This window comes from Papio anubis, chromosome 20 (assembly GCF_008728515.1).
Source record: "Papio anubis isolate 15944 chromosome 20, Panubis1.0, whole genome shotgun sequence".
NCBI classification, from domain to species: domain Eukaryota; kingdom Metazoa; phylum Chordata; class Mammalia; order Primates; family Cercopithecidae; genus Papio; species Papio anubis.
Genome location: NC_044995.1, coordinates 38,138,440 through 38,163,786, shown reverse-complemented (window position 1 = coordinate 38,163,786; position 25,347 = coordinate 38,138,440). Strand labels below are relative to the sequence as shown.

The 25,347-nt window shown below is 52.5% G+C and overlaps 1 protein-coding gene across 2 annotated transcripts in view; it reads right to left on the bottom strand.

The window, feature by feature from the left end:
• Nucleotides 1–1,144: 1,144 nt before the first annotated feature.
• The window catches only part of C20H19orf57 (chromosome 20 C19orf57 homolog), a 25,559-nt gene continuing 1,356 nt past the window's right edge, over nucleotides 1,145–25,347 (bottom strand). For both annotated transcript variants that reach the window (XM_031659819.1, XM_031659820.1), the window contains exons 2-9: nucleotides 24,916–24,967; nucleotides 15,365–15,539; nucleotides 12,794–12,875; nucleotides 12,438–12,542; nucleotides 8,552–9,823; nucleotides 5,072–5,166; nucleotides 2,108–2,200; nucleotides 1,145–1,749 (exon numbers count right to left, since the gene is read on the bottom strand). In XM_031659819.1, the coding sequence (XP_031515679.1) occupies nucleotides 1,599–1,749; nucleotides 2,108–2,200; nucleotides 5,072–5,166; nucleotides 8,552–9,823; nucleotides 12,438–12,542; nucleotides 12,794–12,875; nucleotides 15,365–15,539; nucleotides 24,916–24,967 (2,025 nt within the window). In that variant the 3' untranslated portion in view covers nucleotides 1,145–1,598. The remainder of the gene's footprint in view (nucleotides 1,750–2,107; nucleotides 2,201–5,071; nucleotides 5,167–8,551; nucleotides 9,824–12,437; nucleotides 12,543–12,793; nucleotides 12,876–15,364; nucleotides 15,540–24,915; nucleotides 24,968–25,347) is intronic.

Genomic DNA, 25,347 nt, shown 5'->3' with positions numbered 1-25,347 from the left:
GGAATGGGACCATGTCCTGGGGGATTGGGCAGGGGTGGTGGCCTAGGTGGGCTTGGGCAGGAGCAGAAAAATGGGGCCGTTCTGGCAGGGCGGGGGGAATGCATGTGGGGGAATCCCCACACCGCTGCCTGCCTCCTCCACCTCCAGATCTTGTCCTGTTGAGGCGACAGGGGGCAGTGCTCAGGAAGCCAGCGCACCCACTGTGCAGTCCACATTCCTACCCCCGGTCCACAAACCAGCCCTGAGGCCTGTGGTCTGGTGGTGAGGAATGGAGCGTTGTTGTCCCCTCTGCCCTTGGCTTTCCAATTTAAACTGGAACCAGAGGCCCTGGGGATGGGGGTGGGTCCTTGCAGACAGCTGGGTCGTGAAGGGGGAAGTGGGGAGGAGGAGAAAGAAAACAAGGATACTAGCAGCTCCCAGGGTCTGGGAATGGAGTTAGGGTTTCCTAGGGCAGAGCCGCTGGGGCTGGAGACCCGGGGAACTGGGCTCACACCAGGGCACGTCCTGGTGGACAGGGGGCTCACCTGGGTGTGAACCTGCCCTGCTCTTTCCTGCCCTCCTGCATCAGGTCTCCGGGGTATAAGATTGCAGGGTGGGAGGAGGACCCCGCCTGAGCCGTGGGAGCTGGGGTGCAGGAGTCAAGAGTGCTTCATGACATCGAAGGTCCAGTCAGCCTTTCAGTGACAGATTTCATAGAGGCATTGTTTTCTGTAAATGGGATGACAGCATCCCCTGTGGCTGCTAACAGGACTGTCATCTGGCTGTTGAGAGGCTTGCGTGGGATGAGAAGTGCCACGACTTCAGCCATGTTTGCATCCATAACAACCTCCTGGGATAGCCTCCTTCCTGGCTGGGGCCCGCAGGCAGCTTTCCTGGAGGATGGGCCAGGCCACCTGAGCACTGGACTCACCCTGCAGCTGGGTGATCTCCCAGGGCGTCTCTTAGGCTTCTACGAACCGTGTGTGTGCTCAAGAGCCTGCACACACAAGCAGGCACACAGTCACCCACCCCTGGAGATTTGCACCCCTCTTGCTTTCCCAGGGAAGCTGAGGTGTAAACTCGTAGAGGGTGAGGAGGAGGAAGTGGGTAGAGAGGTTTGTGGGCGGAAGGTGAAGGAACTGAAGCCTCAGCCCCAAACAGCAGGTCACGGGGCCTCTACAGAATCATTTATTACGGGTCTTCCCAGAATAAATAAAATGGAAATAGGGAGAAAGAAAACAAAGGGAGCTCTCTTCTCCTCCAGGAAAGAAACAAATTCTGAACCTTCCATACTTGGCTCAGGAGCCTAAAATTTGCAAATCCGGACAGGATGGGCCCTGCTTGGAGGTGGCCGGCTTCCTGGAGCCCAGGCCCGCCTGAAGCCACTGGGACTGCAGGAGACACAGTTTCCCTCTCTGAAGCCAAGGGAGGCTACTGACCTTGATCCTGGCCAGGTGAGGCCAGGACCTCGGGGCCTCCTTTGTGTTGTCCATGGAAGACCAACTTCCGGGCAACTGAAGGGAGGTTTGTAGGGTCCACTAGGACCCCCTGGAGCATCTTGGAGGAGGTCCGCAGGCATGGGGGCTGGGTGGCAAAGGAAACACAGACCTCAAAGTGGCCTACAGTTCCCTCCAGGGTGGGTCCCCTCGAGGGACATTCCCAGGCCCCTTGGAAGGGTAAGGCAGGGGGGCTTTGCCTCCTGGCTTTGTCTTCCGGTAGTTGAGGCGCTTGAAGGCTTCCAGGTCCCGGTGAGTGCCCATGATCAGCCGGCTGCAGGGGAAACACAGGCACGCGTGTGGGGCTCAGTGGTCACCAGGTGACAGAGGGGGCTGCGCCTCACAGCCACACGGTCACCAATGACTCAGATGCACACACACGGCTCACACACATGTGCACATAACCAGAAAGGGCCTGTTGCAGCACAGGCTGGGCCTGTTCCAGCCTTTCTTCAGAGCCTGTGTTCTGCAAAGGACTAGGGAGGGGGGCACGGTGAGGGCCCAGCAGCAGTGGGGTGCCTGACCCTCGCTGTCCACCCAGGGGCTTCACACTTCAGTCCCTCCCTGCTCCTCTGAGTCCCCACCGGCCTCCCGCAGGCCCCATGCCTTGTGAGTCCGAGCCCAGCCCGTACTTCAGGTTAGAGAGCTCAACGATGAGGCCACGCACGATGTTGGTGGCGTCCTCCATCCTGGAGGCCTCAGAGGCCTGGATCCCCACGAAGGTCCTGGCCGGCAGGGAAGGAAATTGAGAGTGGCCCGACCTCACCGGACTACCAGAAGCTCTCCAGTGGGAGGGGCTTCCGCCGGGCTTCGCGCCATCTTTTCCGGGTGTCCAGCCTGTCCTCCTCTGTTCACGACAGAACCCTGATGGCCAACCCAGCTGGCTCCACTGCCCAGCAGGCCCAGAACCCAACCACTTCTCCCCTACCCTCCCCCTGCCCTCTCAGGACGCTGCTGCCACCGCCTTCCCAGCTCCTGCCCCTGCGGTTTGCCCCCCACAGGTACCGGGGGCTGTGAACTTGGAAACCTGGCTCAGAGGCAAGCCCTCTCCTCCTGCAGCTGTGCACCACCTGCTTTCCCTGTGCCTTCCCCTCATCTCCCACTTCTCCCCTCCCGCTTGCTCTAGCCACACTAGACTCCTGGCCATTCCTGGAGCACCTCTCAGGATTCTGGAACATTCTTTCCCAAATGTCTCCTCCTGATGATGGGTGGTGGCTTCCCTGATCACCCCTTACATTTTAACTCCTTCTCCGCTGCCTTTTTTTCCCCAACACTCTGCCATCTGATGATCTAATCTGCTGTCTCTCGTGTCCCCACACCGCGAATCCCCCACTAGCAGTCAACTCTGTGTTTTGTCCCACACTGTCTCCCCAGCACCCAGGGCAGTGCTAGAAAAGCCAGCCCTGCCGGGCACGGTGACTCACGCCTGTAATCCCAGCACTTTGGGAGGCCGAGGTGGGCGGATCACAAGGTCAGGAGATGGAGACCATCCTGGCTAACACGGTGAAACCCTGTCTGTACTAAAAATACAAAAAATTAGCTGAGCGTGGTGGCGGGTGCCTGTAGTCCCAGCTACTCGGGAGGCTGAGGCAGGAGAATGGTGTGAACCCAGGAGGCGGAACTTGCAGTGAGCCGAGAGCCGAGATCCGGCCACTGCACTCCAGCCTGGGTGACAGAGTGAGACTCTGTCTCAAAAAAAAGAAAAAAAAAAAAAAAAGAAGAAAAGCCGGCCCAGATGGCATTCATATCTATGTAAGATTTGGGAGGTCAAGGCGGGAGGATGGCTTGAACCCAGGAGTTCAAGACCAGCCTTGGCAACGTAGTGAGTCCCCGTCTCTACAAATAATACAAAATTAGCCAGGCATGGTGATGCATGCCTGTAGTCCCAGCTACTCAGGAGGATGAAGTGGGAGGATCACTTGAGCCCGGGAGATGGAGGCTACAGTAAGCTATGATCCTGGACACCAGCCTAGGCAACAGAGCAAGACTCTTATCTAAAAAATATCCTGCCAGGCACGGTGGCTCATGCCTGTAATCCCACCACTTTGCGAGGCTGAGGCAGGTGGATCACTTGAGTCCAGGAGTTCGAGACCAGTCTGGGCAACATGGCAAAATCCCGTCTCTAAAAAAAATATACAAAATTAGCTGGGTGTGGTGGTGGGTAACCATAGTCCCAGCTACTTAGGGGGCTGAAGTGGGAGAATCACGTAAGCCCAGGAGATCGAGGCTGCAGTGAGCTGCGGTTGCACCACTGCACTCCAGCCTGGGTGATGGGAGTGAGACCATGTCTCAAAAAAAAAAAAAAAAAAAAAATCACGGAAGATCCAAGGAGCCACAGAACCCCCCCCCGCCACAGAACAGGTGCCACTCTTGGACATGGGCAGTACAGGGGGCCAGGCAGGTAAGTGGGGGCCACTTGCCCTAAACCCGTCCATGCCCCAGGCTTGGCAGCACCTCCAGGGCTGTCACTATGGAAACTGCTGTCCTGCTGCTCCTGCCTTGGTCACCCTGAGGTGACTGGCAGCCCCTGGGCCTTAGCTTCTTGTGTGTGTCATTTAGCCTCAAGCCAGACCCCAGGCCCTCTGGGAGCTTCTAGACATCCAAGGCAGCGGGGAGGGGAGCTGCATTGGCCCTGGGACGTCAGAGATTCAGATGTGAACCCTCCTGGCTCTTCACTCAAACCACAGCAGGCCACTCTGATGAACTACCTCTGCTCCGCGTGCAGGTTGTGTGTGTGGATAGGGGAGGTGGCCAGTGGCACGGCAGGTACAAGTCACAGGGAGTGAGGGCAGGAGGCGGGGACAGAGCTGCCCTCTGCTAGGGGAGGAGAAGGAGGAGGAGGGTGTGGGGGCCATACACAGCCAGGAGCTAAGTCCCAAACCCTCCTCCACCCCCACCAGACAGAAACAGAAACTTGGCCATAAATAATTGATAAGCTGTCGCCTCTGCAGAGAGGCAGGTTCAAGTGCCAGGTAACAGAGAGGGCAGCCGCCCAGCCCTGGCTTCGAGGAGGGCTGCGGGAGGGCACAGGAGGAGGGGACAGACTACGGGGACCACGGGCATGGTGCGGGGGAGAGGGTGCCCTCCCTACACACAGCAGCCTGGAGGACGGCTAACTGGTGGCCTGCGTGAGGGAGGAGGTGGTTCGCCTAGGGCAAGAGCCAAGTAGGGAGGGGAGAGGGTGAGGGCAGGTTAGACTCACTTGAGTGCCCGCCTGGTGCCAGAGCTAGGAACGGCTCCAAGATGGTCTCAGCCAACAGTTCTGAGCCCTGTCTGGGTCCCTTCCCCTTCCCAGGGACTCAGGAGGAAGCTTTGGCCCCTCTTCCCAGAGAGAAACAGCCCACAGAGCCGGGGGCACTGTCTCAGGGCTCCTAGGGAGACACTGGGTTGGGTGCCGATCACTGGTCACTGTCGCCCACTCTCTGCTTTCGGGGAGCAAGGGAATGTGTACAGTTTGAAAGACAGGGCTCAGCTCCCCTGGTGGACTGCGGAAGTCGAGGCCCAGGGAGGGAGAACTGGGGTCCCCTCCGTCTGTCACCCTCCTTGGTAAAATTGGTGAGGGTCCTGGAGCCACTTCTCACCCACCCCACACCTACCTCGGCTGGGCCTTGGCCACTGCAACAGGGTCTCCATTGGCACGTGGGCTGGGGCCCGGCCAGCAAGGGCCCGGCTTGTTCCCGGAAGGAAAGAACTGGAAAGAGAACACAAGGTGTGAGTGCCCGGGGCCCAAGTCGAGCAAGCTCTGCACAGGGGACCCAGAAGTCACGCTGATGCCTTTGGCTTTACTGTGGCCACAGTAGGTCACACTGGGGCTGGCTAGGACTCCTGCAGAGGCAGAGCAGTAACGGTGAGGAACTCCACGATGGGTAGACCCAGGGTTACCAGCCTGGGCTGCACCCATCCTTTCCCCTTGGAAAGAGAAAGGCCACAGCCAACCCTGGTGTCCGCTCCTAGGCCTGGGCCTCCCACAGGCTGATCTGGGCAGTGGGGGTGCCCCTGTGCCATGATCTTTGGCCCTGACACCGCTGCAGTCTCCTGCATGCCCCTCACTATCTTTACGGGTACAGAGAAAACACCAAGGGGTAGCAACTGCAGTGAAGTGGAGTCATCTACCTTGGCTGAATGAGCCACACACATCCTGTTAGGAAAGGAGTTTGCAAATTTAACACGAGGGGAAAACTCCCAGTGAATATAGGGGAAAGCCTGGTAACTCCAAGGCGCTTAAGCTTCTAAGCATCAATGGTGGTTTAATTTCCATGGAAAATGTCAAGCTCCATTATAAAGTGGTGACTTACAATGTCCCTCAGAAAAGAGGCAATGAGCCAGGCTGGGCACGCCTGTAATCCCAGCACTTTGGGAAGATGAGGTGGGAGGATCGTTTGAGGCCAAGTGTTCCAGACCAGCCTGGGCAACACGGCAAGACCCTGTCTCTACAAACAAACAAACAAACAAACAAAAAAAACCCCAAAATTAGCCAGGCATGGTGGCACACACCTGTGGTTCAGCTACTCGGGAGGATGAGGCAGGAGGATCAACTGCTTGAGCCTGGGAGGTTGAGGCTGCAGTGAGCTGTGATTGTGCCACTGCACTCCAGTCTGGGCAACAGAGCAAGGCCCTGTCTCTAAAATTTAAATTAAACGACTCCATATGTGGATTGCAGAAGCTCTATCGGTCCAAGAGTGAGCACAGAGGAGCTATGAGAAAGTAACACCAAACCCTCCCATGACGAGACCTTGGTTTGAGGTTTGAAAGCTCTGTCTCTGCTGTGTCACCTCTGAGTCTCCTCCTCTAGCACAGTGCGTGACCATGGTGAGGTCAGGACGAGGTGCTGAGACGGCCCTCTCGATCCATCTTTGCTATTTCCCGTGCCCCTGCCCATGCCGGGAGACATGGGCCTTGGCCTTCCTGCCAGGAGCCACCCGGAACCTTCCCACGGGAATGTGTTCCTTGCCTGGGTCGCCTTGACTTGCTAGGGAACGCCTCGTGTCAAAACCAAACACGCCCAGGCCTTGGCAGTGCTGTCAGGGCGGTGCCTCCTCCCCTGGCGGGGGAAAGGCTGCCGGTGCTGGTCAGGTCTGACCAGCCAGCTGTCCGTCTGGGTCCCCCCGAGTCTGGATTTCAGGGTCTTTTTCCAAGCTCGCAGTTTGGCAGCCCATTTAGGAGGGTTAGGGGCTTCACCTGCTGGATGCCACTTAGGTGCACCTGACCCCAAACACCTTAACCATTTCCCAGCCTTCTCTCCAAGCCACCACCCACGAGAACACAGACTGGAGGCAATGGAGGCGGCTCTTAAGTGAGGGATTTGCATTTTGCAAGGCATGAGGCTCTCATAAAATTTCAGCTGCGCCCAGCAACAGAACTCCTGCCTTTCCCACACGCTCGTGTTCAGCCTCTACCACTGAACTGCACTGTGACTCACCAATTTTTTTTTTTTTTTTGAGACAGGGTCTCCAGCACCCACACTGAAGTGCAGTAGCGTAATCTCGGCTCACTGCAACCTCAACCTCCCGGGCTCAAATGATTCTCCTGCCTCAGCCTCCCAAGTAGCTGGTGATTGCAGCCATGCATCCCCCTGCCTGGCTAATTTTCTTTTCTTTTTTTTTTTTTTTTTTTTTGAGACGGAGTCTCTCTCTGTCGCCCAGGCTGGAGTGCGGTGGCCAGATCTCAGCTCACTGCAAGCTCCGCCTCCCGGGTTTACGCCATTCTCCTGCCTCAGCCTCCCGAGTAGCTGGGACTACAGTTTTTTTTGTATTTTATTTTAGCCCGCCACCTTGCCCGGCTAGTTTTTTTGTATTTTTTAGTAGAGACGGGGTTTCACCGTGTTAGCCAGGATGGTCTTGATCTCCTGACCTTGTGATCTGCCCGTCTCGGCCTCCCAAAGTGCTGGGATTACAGGCTTGAGCCACCGCGCCCGGCCAATTTTTTCTTTCCTCCAGAGTAGCTGGGATTAGAGGCACATGCCACAACGCCCAGCTAATTTTTGTACTTTGGTAGAGATGGGGCTTCACCACGTTGGCCACGCTGGTCCTGAACTCCTGACATCGCGTGATCCTCCTGCCTCGGTCTCCCAGTGCTGGGATTACAGGTGGGAGCCACTGTGCCTGGCCATGAATTTTTTTTTTTTTTTTTTTTTTACATCTCAACACAGGGACAGCAAAGAAACAGAGGCTGACATTTGAAAGGCAAATTTGGCTCTGTGTTCCAGGATGCGGCAGCTGGGGCATGACCTGGGTGCCAGCCTGGCCTCCTCCCCTCCTGCCTGCCTCACCTCCAACAGGTGCATGAACTCTTCCAGAGTCTTCGCTGCTACACCCAGTGTGTGGACAGAGAACCGCCTGCCTCCCAGGGTGTGACTGTGACACCCTCAGCCCAGGCTCAGGTGTGCCAACAGCTGGGGAGGTCACTCTTCCCCTGGGGGGCAGGGCTGAAGCAAGGCTGCCACCTGCCCAGACAGGAGAACGAATGCCAACAGCTGGCACCAGCTCTGGAGCCAGAGGAGGCCACATCTGGGCAGCTGGTGGGGCAGGCAGATCCCTGAAGGAGGCAAAGCCCTTACAAGTTCCGGCAGAAAAACAAAATGACTTATGTATGTTTGGGAAAGAATCATATCAGGACCCCCAGAGGACCCTAAGGAGATGGGCAAGGGCTCTTTTGCAGCTTGGGAGTGAAGCCCCCTCCCCAGGCCCAGCTTCTCTCCATCACCCCACTGTGTCCACCGCCCTAAATACATGCCCCGGGACCCCACAGCCAGGGTCAGGCACCGAAGCAGAAGCTGACAGGGGCTGTCACTCCTGGGGACTCCAGTTCAATGTGGGAGGCCTGGCTGAGAAAGCAGCTGTGTGTCACCATCCCTGGATATGTAGACAACCACCGAAAGGCAGGTCTATACTTTCTGGAAAACCACCGACTCCACATCCAATAGAGCTGCAACTCGGACTCCTAGAGTCGTTGGCTGTGTAAATGTTACGCCCTGAGCCCCAGCTCCCCCTCCACCGCTGTGCCACATGAGGAGAGGGCTTGTGGAGGTTAGGTGCCTGCCCTGGGCAGGTATGTCTGTCACTCGGGGCAGCTCTTACCTGCTCAGGCGGGGCTTCGAAGTCAGAAGCGTCCAGGGCATCCTGTATCTGGCTGTCCAGCAGGAAGTCGAGTTCCACAGCTGAAGAGTCTGCCCAGGCGGCCTGGTCCGCAGAATGAGGCAGGTGGTCTTGCTGCCCTGCCAGGTCTGAGGTGGTGTCTATGCCCTGCTGGGACCCAGGCTCCTGGAGAGGGCTGTCTGCTGCTTCTCTATGTTCTGGCAGAACAGAAGCTTGCGGGGACACACGGAGCCCCTCAAGGTCTTGTTCGAGGTCCTGGCCACCTGACTCGGCTGCCTCTGGAGTAGGGCCTGGCTCCTGCTTTTGATCGACACATGGACCTGTGTCCATGGCTGCATGGTTGGAATCTCCAGCGCCCATCATGGACTCTCCACTCCCGGGTGCCAGAGCCAGGGAGGCTGTCGGGCCCACTGGGACATCGCCAGGGGGCTGGTCATCCTGCCCTGCCTCCCCCGTTTCTCCTGCGGTTTCCCCAGTGAGTGGGGTGCAGCCTGGCAGGGCCCTCCTGTAGCCTCCATCAGCGGCCTTCCTCTTGGGAGAGGCAGGTGACATGGCGCTGGCCTGCCCATCGGGCCCAGCCACCTCCAGAGCCCTCTCTTCCAGCTCAGCAGGGTCTGTGCTCAGGTCTGCAATGACAATCATCCCGAGGGAGGAGCATCCCAGGCTGCTATGAGTCCCTTCCCCTTCCCTGCCCATCCTGCTGGGGGTCTGCTGGGGGTCAGGAGAGCCCTGGGCCACAGACCCGGGTTCCAGGCACCAAGAGGCAGGGCCCAGTCCCAGAGCAGGGCCCAAGGTAGGAGCTGATGCTGGGGTACAGGGGATACTGTCTCCCTCCTCCTGGGGCCCTCCAGGCAGGCCAGCCCCTGCTGTCCTTTGGGCCCCTCCCTCCTTGGGGGCTCCTCTGTCTGGCTTCTCCCCTTCAGAATCACTGCTTGGTAGGTGTTCCTTTTGGCCACGATCACCTGGAACCCCATCTGTCTCAGGCCTGCTGTCTTCAGCCCCTTGTTCTGACAGGTGGTCTTGGCTGGCCCTCTGTGAGGAGGACAACCCTGTCCCCCTGGCTGGAGGGTCATCAGACTGAGAATCTCCACTGCTGGGCACAGCCTGCACAGGGCTCTGGCTGCTCTGCTCAGGGTGGGCACTGTCTGCCTGCGTTGGGTCCCCCGGCTCCGTGGCCTCCTGGAAGGGGAGCCCCAGGGTCTCCACTAGCGGCTGGCATCCTGGACTCTGGGCGCTGGACTCTGCGAGGGTTTCCTGTGGACAGAAAAAGACTCAGCCCCGGGGCCTTTGATAACCAAGTTCTCCAAAGAGTTTTCTATTAGTTTGGTGTAAAAGTAATTGCGGGTTTTGTCATTACTTTTAATGGCAAACACTGGCCAGGCGCAGTGGCTCACGCCTGTAATCCCAACACTTCGGGAGGCCGAGGTGGGCGGATCACTTGAGGTCAGGAGTTCAAGATCAGCCTGGCCAAAATGGTGAAACCCCATCTCTACTAAACAAATACAAAAATTAGCCAGGCATGGTGGCAAGTGACTGTAGTCCCAGCTACTCAGGAGGCTGAGGCAGGAGAATCATTTGAACCCGGGAGGCAGAGGTTGCAATGAGCCGAGATAGGGCTGCACTCCAGCCTGGGTGACAGAGTGAGACTCTGTCTCACATACACAAAAAAATTAATGGCAAAAACCGCACTTACTTTTGCACCAATCTAATAGTTGTGACTGCCCTGTTCAAAGACTCAGATGTTGGCACTGGCCATCATGCATGGAAATAGGCATCAGTACCAGGGCCAGCGACTGGAGGGGGATCTGGAAGCACAGAAACCTCTCCTTCCATCAAGCTCTTCTCTCTGCCAGCACCAGACACTCAACAAGATCAGGGATATGAAAATCAAGGTGGCATTCAGACCACACCAATGTTAATTTCCTGTTTATTATTATTTTTAGACAGAGTTTCACTCTTGTTGCCCAGACTGGAGTGCAATGGCACAATCTCGGTTCACCGCAACCTCCACCTCCTGGGTTCAAGCGATTCTCCTGCCTCAGCCTCTTGAGTAGCTGGGATTACAGGCATGCGCCACCATGCCCGGCTAATTTTGTATACTTAGTAGAGACAGAGTTTCTCCCTGTTGGTCAGGCTGGTCTCGAACTACTGACCTCAGGTGATCTGCCTGCCTCAGCCTCCCAAAGTGCTGGGATTACAGGCGTGAGCCACCCTGCCCAGCCGCTATTATTATTTTTATTATTTATTTTTCATAATTTTGAGACAGGGTCTCACTCTTTCATCCAGGCTGGAGTGCAGTGGTGTGATCACGGCTCACTGTAGCTTTGACCTTCCTAGGTTAGGGTGAGCCCCCCACCTCAGCCTCCCAAGTAGCTGGGACTATAGGTACACACCACACCTGGATAAATTTTGTGTTTTTTTATACAGATGGGGTTGTGCCATGTTGCCCAGGCTGGTCTGGAATGCCTGGGTTCAAGTGATCCTCCTGCCTCGGCCTCCCAAAGTGCTGGGATTACAGGTGGGAGCCACTGCACCTGGCCAAGTTTTAAAACAACTATTGTAGGCTGGATGCAGTGGCTCATGCCTGTAATCCCAGCACTTTGAGAGGCCGAGGCAGGCGGATTGTTTGAAGTCAGGAGTTCGAGACCAGCCTGGCCAACAGGGTGAAACCCCATGTCTAATAAAACTACAAAAATTGGCCGGGCGCGGTGGCTCAAGCCTGTAATCCCAGCACTTTGGGAGGCCGAGACGGGCGGATCACAAGGTCAGGAGATCGAGACCATCCTGGCTAACCCGGTGAAACCCCGTCTCTACTAAAAAATACAAAAAACTAGCCGGGCGAGGTGGCGGGCGCCTGTAGTCCCAGCTACTCGGGAGGCTGAGGCAGGAGAATGGCGTGAACCAGGGAGGCGGAGCTTGCAGTGAGCGGAGATCTGGCCACTGCACACCAGCCTGGGTGACTGAGCGAGACTCTGTCTCAAAAAAAAATAAAATAAAATAAGCCAGGTGTGGTGGTGTGCACCTGTAGTCCCAGCTACTGGGGAGGGTGAGGCAGGAGAATCGCTTGAATCCAGGAGGTGGAGGCTGCAGTGAGCCAAGATCGCACCACTGCACTCCAGCCTGGGTGATAAGCAAGACTCCATCTCAAAAAGAAAAGAAAAAAAAAATTATTGTAGAGATAGAGTCTTCCTATGTTGCTCAGGCTGGTCAAGGGAAGTCTCCCAAAGTGTTGGGATCACAGGCACGAGCCACTGCACCTGGCCAATTGCCTAGTTTTGATGATGGACTACAGTTATGCACGGTGTTACCACTCGGGGAAGCTAGAACAGAGAACACCAGAACTTCACTCTGTACTGTTTTTTGTTTTTTAAAAAATTGTGGTAAGGACAGGCGTGGTGGCTCACACCTGTAATCCCAGCACTTTGGGCGGCTGAGGCGGGCAGATCACCTGAGGTGAGGAGTTCAAGACCAGGCTGGCCAACATGGTGAAACCCCGTCTCTACTAAAAATACAAAAATTAACTGGGCGTGGTGGCAGGCGCCTGTTATCCCAGCTACTCAGGAGGCTGAGGCGGGAGAACTGCTTGAACCTGGTGGGGCGAAGGTTGCAGTGAGCCAAGATGGTGCCATTGCACTCTAGCCTGGGTGACAAGAGTAAAACTCTGTCTCAAGAAAAAAAAGGAAAAAAAAAAAAAAAATTGTTGCATACTCAACATATATCCATAGCACAATGTACTGAAAACGGCGGGTGGAAGAGAGGTGCAGGCCTCACCATTGCCAAAGAACTCCAGGGTGAAATGGGGCTGCCGAGGCTGGGCCAGGAGGCCGCACGTGCGCTGGGCTCAGCCTGGCTGATTTTAGAGCCTTACCAGGCTAAAGGCCCCACTCCTGAGGTCCTCATCCTTTGTCTCTCCTTTTCTTGCCACTGTCTTCCTGGATTTTGCAAACTGGGGAACAAACCTCCCAACTGAGTTCTGTAAACCGGATACAAGAACAAAGCAGCAATAAAGATAAGGGAGGAATGAGGTCTCAGGAAAAAAGCAAACCCAAACCTGCTCCTTTCTTGTAGCCTTGAGAGAACTCCACCCTTGCCCTTTGGGTATCTTCCCTCCAGCCCCTGTAGACCATGAGTGAGCAACTGGGGACAATGAAGGGAGACACAGAGCCGGAACTTTAAGGGAGGCAGCGGTGCTTCTACATCCACGAGGCCACAGGACAGGCTCACCTGGGAAGGAGGAAGGGGAGCTGGCTCCTTCTCTGCTTGACGGAGGAGCCAGCAGGGAGCTCCTGTTTCCTCATCTGGGGAGCTGTGTAGGAAAAGATAAAACTGAGGAAGATCTGCCCGGGTACTGTGGCTCACGCCTGTAATCCCAGCACTTTGGGCGACTGAGGTGGGCAGATCACTGAGGCCAGGAGTTCGAGACCAACCTGGGGAACATGGTGAAACCCTATCTCTACTAAAAATACAAAAATTAGCCGGATGTGGTGGCACATGCCTGTAATCCCAGCTACTCGGGAGGCTGAGGCAGAATGGCTTGAATTTGGGAGGTGGTGGTTGCAGTGAGCCAAGATCGTGCTACTGCACCCCAGCCTAGGCGACAAAACAAGGCTCTGTGTCAAAACAAACAAACAAACAAACTGAGGGGGATCTGAAATCCTCCTAGGTTGTCACTCACATATTAAGACAAATGCAAAACAAAATCTAAGAGGAAACCAGTGCTAAGAGTCTCCTAGGCTGGGCACGGTGGCTCATGCCTTTAATCCCAGCACTGTGGGAGGCTGAGGTGGGTGAATGCCCAGGAGTTTGAGACCAGCCTGAGCAACATAGTGAGACCCTGTTTCTACAAAAAGTTTAAAAATTAGCTGGACAAGGTGATGTGTGCCTGTGGTCCCAGCTACTTGGGAGGCTGAGATGGGAGGATCATCTAAGCCAGGGGAGTTCAGGCTGCAATGAGCTATGATCACATCACCGTACTCCAGCCTGGGTGACAGAGCAGGACCCTGTCTCAAAAAAAAAAAAAAAAAAAGGCTGCTAGATGGAAGGCCCTGGAAAACCTGCTTTAAAAGAGTGGGATGGGGATGGAGAAGCAGTGACCTGAGAACATTTAACGGGCAAGGAGGGTGCAGAGTCCCACTTGGAGAATACACTGCCTCAACAGGTGACTTTGTCACACTTATAATGCCAGGAACTGCCTTCTGAACTGGGAATAGGGATATTCTCATTTGGACGGACACTCCAGCTCTCACAAGACACATTCTAGGGAATAGGAAATTGTAGATGCAAGAAACATAGTGTCGGCCGGGCGCGGTGGCTCACGCCTGTAATCCCAGCACTTTGGGAGGCCGAGGCGGGCGGATCACAAGGTCAGGAGATCGAGACCACGGTGAAACCTCGTCTCTACTAAAAACACAAAAAATTAGCCGGGCGCGGTTGTGGGCGCCTGTAGTCCCAGCTACTCGGGAGGCTGAGGCAGGAGAATGGCGGGAACCCGGGAGGCGGAGCTTGCAGTGAGCTGAGATCCGGCCACTGCACTCCAGCCTGCGCGACAGAGCGAGACTCCGTCTCAAAAAAAAAAAAAAAAAAAAAAAAAAAGAAACATAGTGTCTTTAAAAACTAGTGAAACTTAGGGTTATACTTACATAAATAAGGGCCAGGCGCAGTGGTTCATACCTGTAATCCCAGCACTTTGGGAGGCTGAGGCAGGCAGATCACCTTAAGTCAGGGGCTCAAGACCAGCCTGGCCAACATGGTGAAACCCCATCTCTAGTAAAAATACAAAAATTAGCTGAGTGTGGTGGCGGGCGCCTTTTATCCCAGCTACTTGGGAGGCTGAGGCAGGAGAATCGCTTGAACCCAGGAGGTGGAGGTTGCAGTGAGCCAAGATTGTACCACTGCACTCCAGCCTAGGTGACAGAGCAAGACCCTGTCTCAAATACATACACACATCCATAAGGATATATATATCATTTTGTTTTGGCTAATTATTTTATTTCTTGTAGATATGGAGTCATCCTCATTATGTTACACAGACTCCTCTCAAACTCCTGGGTTCAAGCAATCCTCTTGCCTTGGCCTCCCAAAGTGCTGGGATTACAGGCATGAGCCACTGCGCCCAGCCCTGATTGCTTTTCTTTTTTATTGGTCATTAGCTCACAAAACAACAATTCCTTTGTTCCCTTCTTGATTAAGGAGGAGGAATGTGGAAGACGGATGGGTTTGACCAGCAGACAGAATATGAGTTATAGAATATAAGTTCTGTAACCTTGAAAAATTCAGCGTTATCTTCGTCCACAGTTAAAATTTCTTTTTTTCTTTTATTTTTTAGATGGAGTCTCGCTCTGTTGCCCAGACTAGAGTGTAGTGGCATGATCTCTGCTCACTGCAACCTCTGCCTCCTGGGTTCAGTCGATTCTCTTGCCTCAGCCTCCCGAGTATCTGGGATTACAGGTGTGTCACCACACCTGGCTAATTTTTGTATTTTTAGTAGAGACAGGGTTTTGCAATGTTGGCCAGGCTGGTCTCAAACTCATGACCTCAAGTGATCCTCCCTGCTAGGCCTCCCAAAGTGCTGGGATTACAGGCATTAGCCACCATGCCTAGCCAAAACATCAACCCTTCTTACCAGTGAGGAATGCTAGGAGAAGTAAGATCCGATGGCCCTGAGCTCTGGGAAGGAGTGTGTCACAGCACTGGATAGGTTGTGGGTCTACTTCCCAAAGCATTGCTGTCTGCTGAGCTGCTGTGCTATGTGGACTGTCAGTGGGGAGACCTGCTGGAATGCTCACAGCCACCTACCTGCAGACCGCCTTTCCTGGTTCCTCCCCGTGCTGCTGTGTAGAGGGAACAGGTCCCAGTTTACTCTCTGGCTCCTCAGGGTGATGTAAACAGCCCAACATGGAACTCTGGGGGTCCCCATCAGAGTCTCCTAGCCTTGGGGTCTTTAGGGGTTTTGGAGGACAGAGTCCGTCTCCTGTTTTAGAGATAGAGGAAGATGAAGGGGTGGGGGATACAGCCACTGCCATGGCTGACAACTGAACACAGCAAGGCCACTGCTGTCTTGAAAGAAAGCAGGCTCGTTCCAAGGGCATGAAACCCCCGCTCTGATGCTCACCTGGTGAGCGAGAGATGGACTGGAACCCCTATCAAAGGTGGGACTTATGAGCTTATGTGGCCATGAGATTCAAAGGCTTTTTACCTATGGACTGGCTGGAGCTGAGGCTGAATCAGGAGGTGGCCTGGCCTGGCTCCAGATCACACAGAAGAACCTGGCCTGGCCGACTCTCTTTCTGGGGAAGTGGTAAGGGGTGTGTAGTGGGTCCCAGCTCAAGCAACTCTGCAGAGGGGTCATTCCTGTCTTCTCTACCAAACATCCCCTTTCATGAGCCTGACTTCTTCCCTTCTCAGCTTTTCTGCAAGTATCAATGTCCTGGGTCATCTCCCGTCTCCCCCACTACAACTAGGCTGCACGCGAGAAGGGGCCGAATCCATCTCACTTTCTGCGGGGTCCCAAGTGCCTGTAAGAGCATCCTGTACACTGTTGGTGCTCAATAAATACTTAGGACATGATTGGATAAATGCACACCACCAAGTGCAGACAAGACTAAATTATGTACTACTCTAGTGTGCTGAGACATCTGTGAAATAGCCATCCTGGGAAAACTGGGACTCACAGTCAGCGGGTGCTGAAGAGGTGATGCTTTGGCCACGTCCTGGGCCCTTGCATTTCTGCACTAACTTCCCCATCACTGAAAGCAATTGCGATGTGTCTTCTTCCGGCATTTAAGAGGCTAAAGATGCTTACTGACATCTTTGTATACATAGCACGGTGGCTCATGCCTATAATCCCAGCACTTTGGGAGGCTGAGGCGAGTGGATCACCTAAGGTCAGGAGTTCAAGACCAGCCTGGCCAACAAGGCAAAACCCCATCTCTACTGAAAATACAAAAATTAGCCAGGCATGGTGGCACCCACCTATAGTCCCAGCTACTTGGGAGGCTGAGGCAGGAGAATCACTTGAACCCGGGAGGCAGAAGTTGCAGTGAGCTGAGATTGCACTACTGCACTCCAGCCTGGGTGACAGAGTGAGACTGTCTCAAAAAAAAATTAGTATGTATTATATATTATATATAAGAATACATATGGATTCAAATTTAACATATACATACATATAAAATATATTATGTTTACATATTACATATTTATAATTATAAATATATATTAAATTATATATTTCTACTATATCAATATATTATAAAGTTATGTACTTACATATTTACATATGATGTATATTATATATTTATTAAATACATACAGTATGTATTATATATCCCACTATATTGCCAGGTTGTTCCATGTGATCTAAAGCCAAGCCATGCCACCTCAGGATTCAGCCTCAGCCAAATATGTAAATATATATATTTATACATATATATTTATATATGTATTTATGTATTATATATGCTACATATATATATATATTTTCTTTTTTTGAGACAGGGTCTGGCTTTGTCTCCCAGGCTGGAGTGAAGTGGTACAACTGTGGATCACTGCAGTCTTGACCTCCTGGGCTCAAGCCATCCTCCCGCCTCAGGCCCCTTGAGTAGCTGGGAAAACAGGTGTGTGCCACCATGCCTGGCTAAGTCTTTTTTTGTTTTTGTTTTATAGACACAGGGTCTCACTATGTTGCCCAGGCTGGTCGCGAACTCTGGCACTCAGAGTTCGCGACCTCTGTCTCGGCCTCCCAAAGTGCTGGAATTACAGCCATGAACGACTTTGCCTGGCCAGCATCTATTTTTTGAATTAAGAAAACTCACTTACATCGAAGCTTTCAATAGTGGCTGGCTTGTAAGACTTCCCCAAACCTGGCCCCACCTAATCATGTATTCAGTGCACAAATGATAAGGGTTGACTCTAGTGAGTTCCACACCAGATGCCGTCCTAAGAACTTGTGTGTGTTAAGATAAAAGCTCAAGGCAGGGTGCTGCTGTTATGCCTGCCTTACAGAAGTAACATTGAGCAATTCAATATTATCTTTGTCCATGATTAAAATATCAGCCTTTCTCACAGCCTGTAATCCCAGGACTTTGGGAAGCCGAGGCAGGTGGATTGCTTGAGCTCAGCAGTTCAAGACCAGCCTGGGCAACATGGCGAAACACTGTCTAAAATATGAAAACTAGCCAGACATGGTGGCGCACACCTGTAGTCCCACGTACTTGAGAGGCTGAAGCGGGAGGATGACTTGAGCCCGGAGGAAGAGATTGCAGTGAGTCTAGACTGCGCCACTGCACTCCAGCCTGGGCAACAGAACTAGAGCCTGTCTCAAAAAGACAATTAGGGGCCAGGCGCGGTGGCTCAAGCCTGTAATCCCAGCACTTTGGGAGGCCAAGACGGGCGGATCACGAGGTCAGGAGATCAAGACCATCTTGGCTAACACGGTGAAACCCCGTCTACTAAAAAATACAAAAAACTAGCCAGGCGAGGTTGCGGGCGCCTGTAGTCCCAGCTACTCCGGAGGCTGAGGCAGGAGAATGGCGTAAACCCGGGAGGCGGAGCTTGCAGTGAGCTGAGATCCGGCCACTGCACTCCAGCCTGGGCGACAGAGCGAGACTCCGTCTCAAAAAAAAAAAAAAAAAAAGACAATTAAATTAAAATAAATAAAAAGGGCAATATGGCAAAACCCTATCTCTACTAAAAATATAAAAGTTATCTGGGCATGGTGGTGGGCACCTGTAATCCCACCTACTTGGGAGGCTGAGGCAGGAGAATCGCTTGTAGCTAGGGGGCTGCGGTTGCAATGAGCCAAGATGGCGCCACTGCACTCCAGCCTGGGAAAGGGAGTGAGACTCCATCTCAAAAAAATAAATTAATAATTAAATTAAATTAAAAGGAAAGATGTAAGAATTGACACCCAAGGGCCCCAAGTTCCCAGAGAGGTGTAAACATTGAGGCACACGGAGGCCAAGGAACCAAGGCTGGCACCCCATCCAATTCCAGAACCAGCACACTTAAGAATACTTGAACATTTACTGAATGCCTACTATGTAGTAGATTTCTACCAAGGCACAGACAACAAAAAGACAAACCAACAGCCAGGTGTGGTGGTGCATGCCTGCAGTCCCAGCTACTCAGGAGGCTGAGGGGGTAGGATTGCTTGAGTCCAGGATCTCACTTGGGTAACACAGTGAGATCCCACCTCTAAAAACATTTAAAAATTAGCTGAGGGTGGTGGCATGCACCTGTAGTCTCAGCTACTCGGGAGGCTGAGGCAGGCAGGAGGATTGCTTGAGCCCTGGAGGTTGAGGCTGCAGCGAGCCGTGATTGTGCCACTGGATTCTGGCCTCAGCAACAGAGCTAGATCCTGTCTCTAAAAAAAAAACTGAAGAATAACACTATCCAGGGCTGGGCGCGGGGGCTCACACCTGTAATCCCAGCACTTTGGGAGGCTGAGGTGGGTGGATCATCTGAGGTCGGGAGTTCAAGACCAGATTGACCAACATGGAGAAACCCCATCTCTACTAAAAATACAAAATAAGCCAGGCATGGTGGCTCATGCCTGTAATCTCAGCTACTTGGGAGGCTGAGGCAGGAGAATCACTTGAACCCGCAAGGCGGAGGTTGTGGTGAGCCGGTATCACGTCACTGCACTCTAGCCTGGGCAACAAGAGTAAAACTCCGCCTCAAAAAAAAAAAAACACTATCCAAACCCCAGGTGGACTCTTTCCAGCCTCAGCTCTGCACTACACACTCACACACCCTGAAGTAAACCTACTGAATGAGTCTCTCTTTCCTCGACGCCAGTTGCTAGGGTCTGCCTCAGTCCTCACTCAGCTGTTTGCCCTCCACTAAAACACAGTGATCTTCCTGTAATTGCTTCTAATTCTTCTTCTTCTATTTTTTATTTTTTGAGATGGACTCTCGCTCTGTTGACCAGGCTGGAGTGCAGTGGCACAATCTCAGCTCACTGCAACTTCCATCTCCTGGGTTCAAGCAATTCTTCTGCCTCACCCTCCTGATTGGCTGGGATTACAGGCACAAGCCACCATGCCTGGTTAATTTTTTTGTATTTTCAGTAGAAACAGGTTTTCACCATGTTGGCCACGTTGGTTTCGAACTCCTGATCTCAACTGATCTGCCTGCCTTGGCCTCCCAAAGTGCTAGGATTGCAGGTGTAAGCCATGGCGCACAGCCAATTGCTTGTAATTCTGTCAGTTACGGTTTGGGAGTGCCCATTTAGAACTTTATCCCACTGCTGTGTATTTGCTTAGCGCTCCCTGGGAGAAGCATTTTCCTTTATCCCCTGACTAGAGCTGGAGGATCTCCAGGGCAGGAACTGAGTGCGCTGCACCCTTTGATCTCCTCCTCGCCCTCCCCCGCCCCCTCTGGTGCCCACCTCAAAGGATGCAGCACCACAAGTAAGGCTCCGATGGACATTGCTTATAGAAACACATTCCTAACCATCCAGGCACGGTGGCTCACGCCTGTGATCTCACCACTTTGAGAGAGTGAGGTGGACGGATTGCTTGAGGTCAGGAGTTCGAGACCAGCCTGGCCAACACGGCGAAATCCTGTCTCTACTACAAATACAAAAAATTAGCCAGGCGTGGTGGTGGGCACCTGTAGTCCCAGATAATCAGGAGGCTGAGGCAGGAGAATCACTTGAACTCGGGAGGCAGAGGATGCAGTGAGCCAAGACTGTATAACTGCACTCCAGCCTGGGTGACAGAGCAAGGCTCTGTCTCAAAAGAAACACGAACTTGTGGTCTGCCAGAAAAGACAAAATATAGCTGCTTTGTTTATTTGGTTTCTTGAGATTCTCAAACACTTGTTCACTTGGCTGATCGAATGGCCATTTGTACTGAATAAAAAGCAAAAAAATATCAATGGCATTGAAGAGTCTTCTCTTTCCTTCCGGCGATCTGTCCACATGGGACTAATTTAAGAAAAAATAAGGCAGAACCTTGTGTTCAACACCAAAGACTGAAGACATTGGGAGGGAAAAGGCCTCTTTCACCACCTGCCAGAATCTTCTTCCTCTCTCCACCCTTCCAGTATACAGAGAAAGGGCTGTCCAGGGCCAGCCCTGAGGTCCACTGAGCTGGGGAGTCTACCGCCAACAGAGGCCCCAAGTGACCTGCTGTGGGTGGGCCTGGCGGTCCCCAGCTTCCCCCTCCAAGGTCAGAGAAATTCTGATGCCTCCAAGCAGCCTGTTGCTCATCTCTGCACAAAACATGTTCAATCTGCTGATCATTTCCTCTTCTGTCCCATATCTTGGGGGAAAAACATGAACACCATTCCCTAAATTCATCAGCCACTAAATTAGAAAGTCATTTCAAAATTTTGAAGAAATTTAACTTACATTAGAAAATGATAGGCAAATGGAACTCTACTACATCATATTTGGAGTTTGTCTTTCTGACTTGGTTTGTTCCTTTTTTTTTTTTTTTTTTTTTAAACAAGAGTCTCACTCTGTCGCCCAGGCTGGAGTGCAGTGGCACAATCTCAGCTCTCCCAGGCTCAAGCAAGTCTCGTGCCTCAGCCTCCCAAGTAGCTGGGATTACAGATACATGCCACCATGCCCGGCTAATTTTTGTATTTTTAGTACAGATGGGGTTTCACTATGTTGACCAGGTTGATCTTGAACCCTAACCTCAAATGATCCACCTGCCTTGGCCTCGCAAAGTGCTCAGATTACAGGCAGGAGCCATCGTGCCCAACAATCTTTCTTTCTATTTTTTTTTAAGAGACAGGGTTTTGTTCTGTGTCCCAGGCTAGAGTGCAGGCGCAGTCGCAGCTCACTGCAGCCTGGAACTCCTCAGCTCAAGCCATCCTCCTGCCTCAATCTCCTAAATAGCCAGGACTACAGGTGTGTGCCACCACACCTTGTTAATTAAAAATATATATTTATTGAGACTGGATAACATTATGTTGCTCAGGCTGGTCATTAACTCCTGGTCTCAGGCAATCCTTTCACCTCGGCCTCCCAAGTAGCCTGGAGTACAGGTGCACGCCACCATGCCTGGCTATTTTGGGGTGTTTTTCTTTTCAAATGATGAAATTGTATAGGTATACTGACAAGTAAACATGGTCATGATCTACTGCAAAGTGAAAAATGGAGGTTGCAGATCAGTAAGTGTGATGATCTATTTTCCAATAAAAGCACTTTATTTGGGCCAGGCATGCTGGCTCATGCCTGTAATCTTTGGGAGGCCAAGGCAGGCGGATGACATGAAGTTAGGAGATCAAGTGCAGCCTAGCCAACATGGTGAAACCCCATCTCTACTAAAAACACAAAAATTAGCCAGACATGGTGGCGGGTGCCTGTAATCCCAGATACTCAGGAGGCTGAGGCATGAGGATCACTTGAACCCAGGAGGCAGAGGTTGCAGTGAACCAAAATCATGCTGCTGCACTCCAGCCTGGGTGACAGAATGAGACTCTGTCTCCAAAAAAAAAAAAAAACAAAAAACAAAAAAAAACAAAACTCAACACTGTATCTGTATATATACAGAAAATGTCTGACCAGGCATGGTGGCTCACACCTGTAATTCTGAGCACTTTGGGAGGCCAAGGCAGGTGGACTGCTGGAGCCCAGAAGTTCAAGACCAGCCTGCGCAACATAGTGAGGCCTCATCTCTTCCAAAAAATACAAAAATTAGCCAGGCATGGTGGCACACACCTGTAGTCCCAGCTATTTGGGAGGCTGAGGTGGGAGGATCAGCTGAGCCTAGGGAGGTCGAGGCTGCAGCGAGCTCTGATTGTGCCACTGCTCTCCAGCCTGGGCGACAGAGCAAGACTCTGTCTCGAAAAAAAGGGAAAAAAAAAACAGCTGGGTATGGTGGCTTACCCCAGTAAGCCCAGCACTTTGGCTGAGGCGGGCAGATCATGTGAGGCCAGGAGTTTGAGACCAGCCTGGGCAACGTGGCGAAACCCCATCTCTACTACAAATACAAAAATTATCCGGGCGTGCTGGCAGACACCTGTAATCCCAGCTACTCGGGAGGCTGAGGCAGGAGAATCACCTGAACTTGGGAGGTGGAGGTTGCAGTGAGCCGAGATTGCGCCACTGCACTCCAGTCTGGGCAACAAGAGCGAAACTCCGTTTCAAAGGAAAAAAAAAAGTCTAGAAGTAGTGTACTGAGTCCTGCCCTGTTTTTCATGCTGTTCTATAGTTGATCATTGTCCTATGGCTGAGCTAGATGTCAACATTAGGGAAAGCTTGGGGAAGGGTAGCCAGAACTCTCTGAATTATTTTTGCAACTTTTCTGTAAGTCCCAGATTACTTCAAAATAAAAGTTTTTTTAAAAAGTCTGGAAGAACCGGGCGTGGTGGCTCATGCCTGCAACCCCAGCACTTTGGGAGGCCAAGGCGGGCGGATCATGAGGTCAGGAGATCGAGACTATCCTGGCTAACACGGTGAAACCCTGTCTCTACTAAAATTACAAAAAAGTTACCCTGGCGTGGTGGTGGGCACCTGTAGTCCCAGCTACTCGGGAGACTGAGGCAGGAGAATGGCGTGAACCCGGGAGGAGGAGCTTGCCATGAGCCAAGATCGCACCACTGTACTCCAGCCTGGGTGAGAGCAAGACTCCGTATCAAAAATAAATAAATAAATAAATAAATAAATAAAATAAAAATGAAAAAAACGAAAGTCTGGAAGAAGAATTGTTAATAGCAGTCTACATTTGTGTACTGCCTTAGGTCAGTTCTGGGTGCTTTACAGATACTAACCCACATGTGAGCTCTAAGGGCAGGATTCTCCACCTTGGAGGACATTTGGGATTGGATCATTCTCTGTGGTTGGGGGGCATCCTATGCATGGTAGGATATTTGAGCAGCATCCCTGGCCTCCACCCACTAGATGTCAGTATCATTTCCCCAGTTATGAAAACCAAAAGAAGGCTCTAGGACAGGCACAGTGGCTCACACCTGCAATCCCAGCACTTTAGAAGGCTGAGGCAGGCGGATCGCCCGAGGTCAGGAGTTTGAGACCAGCCTGGCCAACATTGTGAAACCCTATCTCTACTAAAAATACAAAAATTAGGCAGGTGTGGTGGTGTACATCTGTAGTCCCAGCTACTCAGGAGGCTGAGGCTGCAGAATCACTTGAACCCGGGAGGTGGAGGCTGCAGTGAGCCAAGATCTCGCCACTGCACTCCAGCCTGGACAAGAGTCAGACTTGGTCTCCAAACATTGCCAACTATCCCCTGGGGGTCAAAATCCCTTCCTGTCACCTAGTTGATAAACACTGCTCTAAAGGAAAGGGTGGTGGCTTTTATTATCCCCAATTTACAAAAGGGGAAACTGAGGCACAGAGGAAATCATCCACCACCACACAGTGAGCAGAACTGGGATGAACCCAGGTTTTGGGCCCCAGAGTAAAACACTCAGCCACATACCAAGTAGCCTTGTAGTACATCAAGCGTTATTCCAGGGGTCATCTCTAGGACTGGTTCCACAGGGAGGCTGTCCTGCTGCCCTGAAGCCTGGGGAGGCCTTCTCTAAGCTGTGGGACCCCACCAGAGGCTTGCAGAAGCTCTAGAAAACTTTCACTTTTACTTTTCCTGTATGCCCTCTCCATTATTTCTATTTTTCTTTCTTTCCTTCTTTTTTGAGACAGGGCCTCACTCTTACCAGTCAGGCTGGAGTGCAGTGGTGCGATCTTGACTCTCTGCAACCTCCACCTCCCAGTTCGAGCAATCTTCCTGCCTCAGCCTCCTGAGTAGCTGGGACTACAGATGCCTGCCACCACCACAACCAGCTAATTTCCTTACTTTACATTGTAGAGACAGGATCTCGCTATGTTGCCCAGGCTGGTCTCGAACTCCTGGACTCAAGCGATCTGCCCACCTCGGCCTCCCAAAGTGCTGGAATTACAGGTGTGAGCCACCACACCCGGCCTTCTATTTGAATTAAATCCTTTTCTTCTTTTCTTCTTTTTTTTTTTTTTGAGACAGAGTCTTGCTCTGTTGCCCAGGCTGGAGTGCACTGGCACCATCTCAGCTCACTGCAACATCGGACTCCCAGGTTCAAGTGATTCTCCTGCCTTAGCCTCCCGAGTAGGTGGGACTACAGGCACGTGCCACAACACCTGGCTAATTTTTGTATTATCAGTAGAGATGGGGTTTCACCATGTTGGTCAGGCTGGTCTCCAACTCCTGACCTTGTGATCTGCCCGCTTGGCCTCCCAAAGTGCTGGGATTACAGGCACGAGCACTGCACCTGGCCAATCCTTATTTTCTTTTAAGGAGGTTGGGGCAGTCGTGTTAGCCAAATCTGCAATAAACAAGCCCACATTCTTCCCACGAGCAGAAGTAGAAATCAAGAAGTGTTCATTTGAATGAACATACCTGAGGTCCGCAGCTTCTTCCTCTTTGTCATTTTATCTTCCCCTTGAGAAATCTGAAAACAAGCAAAATCTCTCATCATTATAAGCAGTCCCTGTCTCTGTTTATATCCAGTGGCTTTGGCTGAGAGCAGAGGTTACCCCCGCCTCCACCTCGGCCCATGTGGCTGCCCCAGGGGTCAGATGGCTCCCATCGGGACACAGCGTGGGACACAGAGTCACAGCTACTTTGGACCATGGCCAGGTAGGAATTTAAACCTCCTCCAAACTAAAGATCTTATGCCCAGGACCTGAAAGACAAATGGGACCTCGGGGGTCCTTATGGGAAGCCCCGGGGACCTACACTCTGGTCCCTGGGATGAAACAGCCTGTGTGAACCCTCCCTCCCGACTAGGGTATCTGGGGGCCCTTCCAAGGACACTTGAGGACTCTCCAG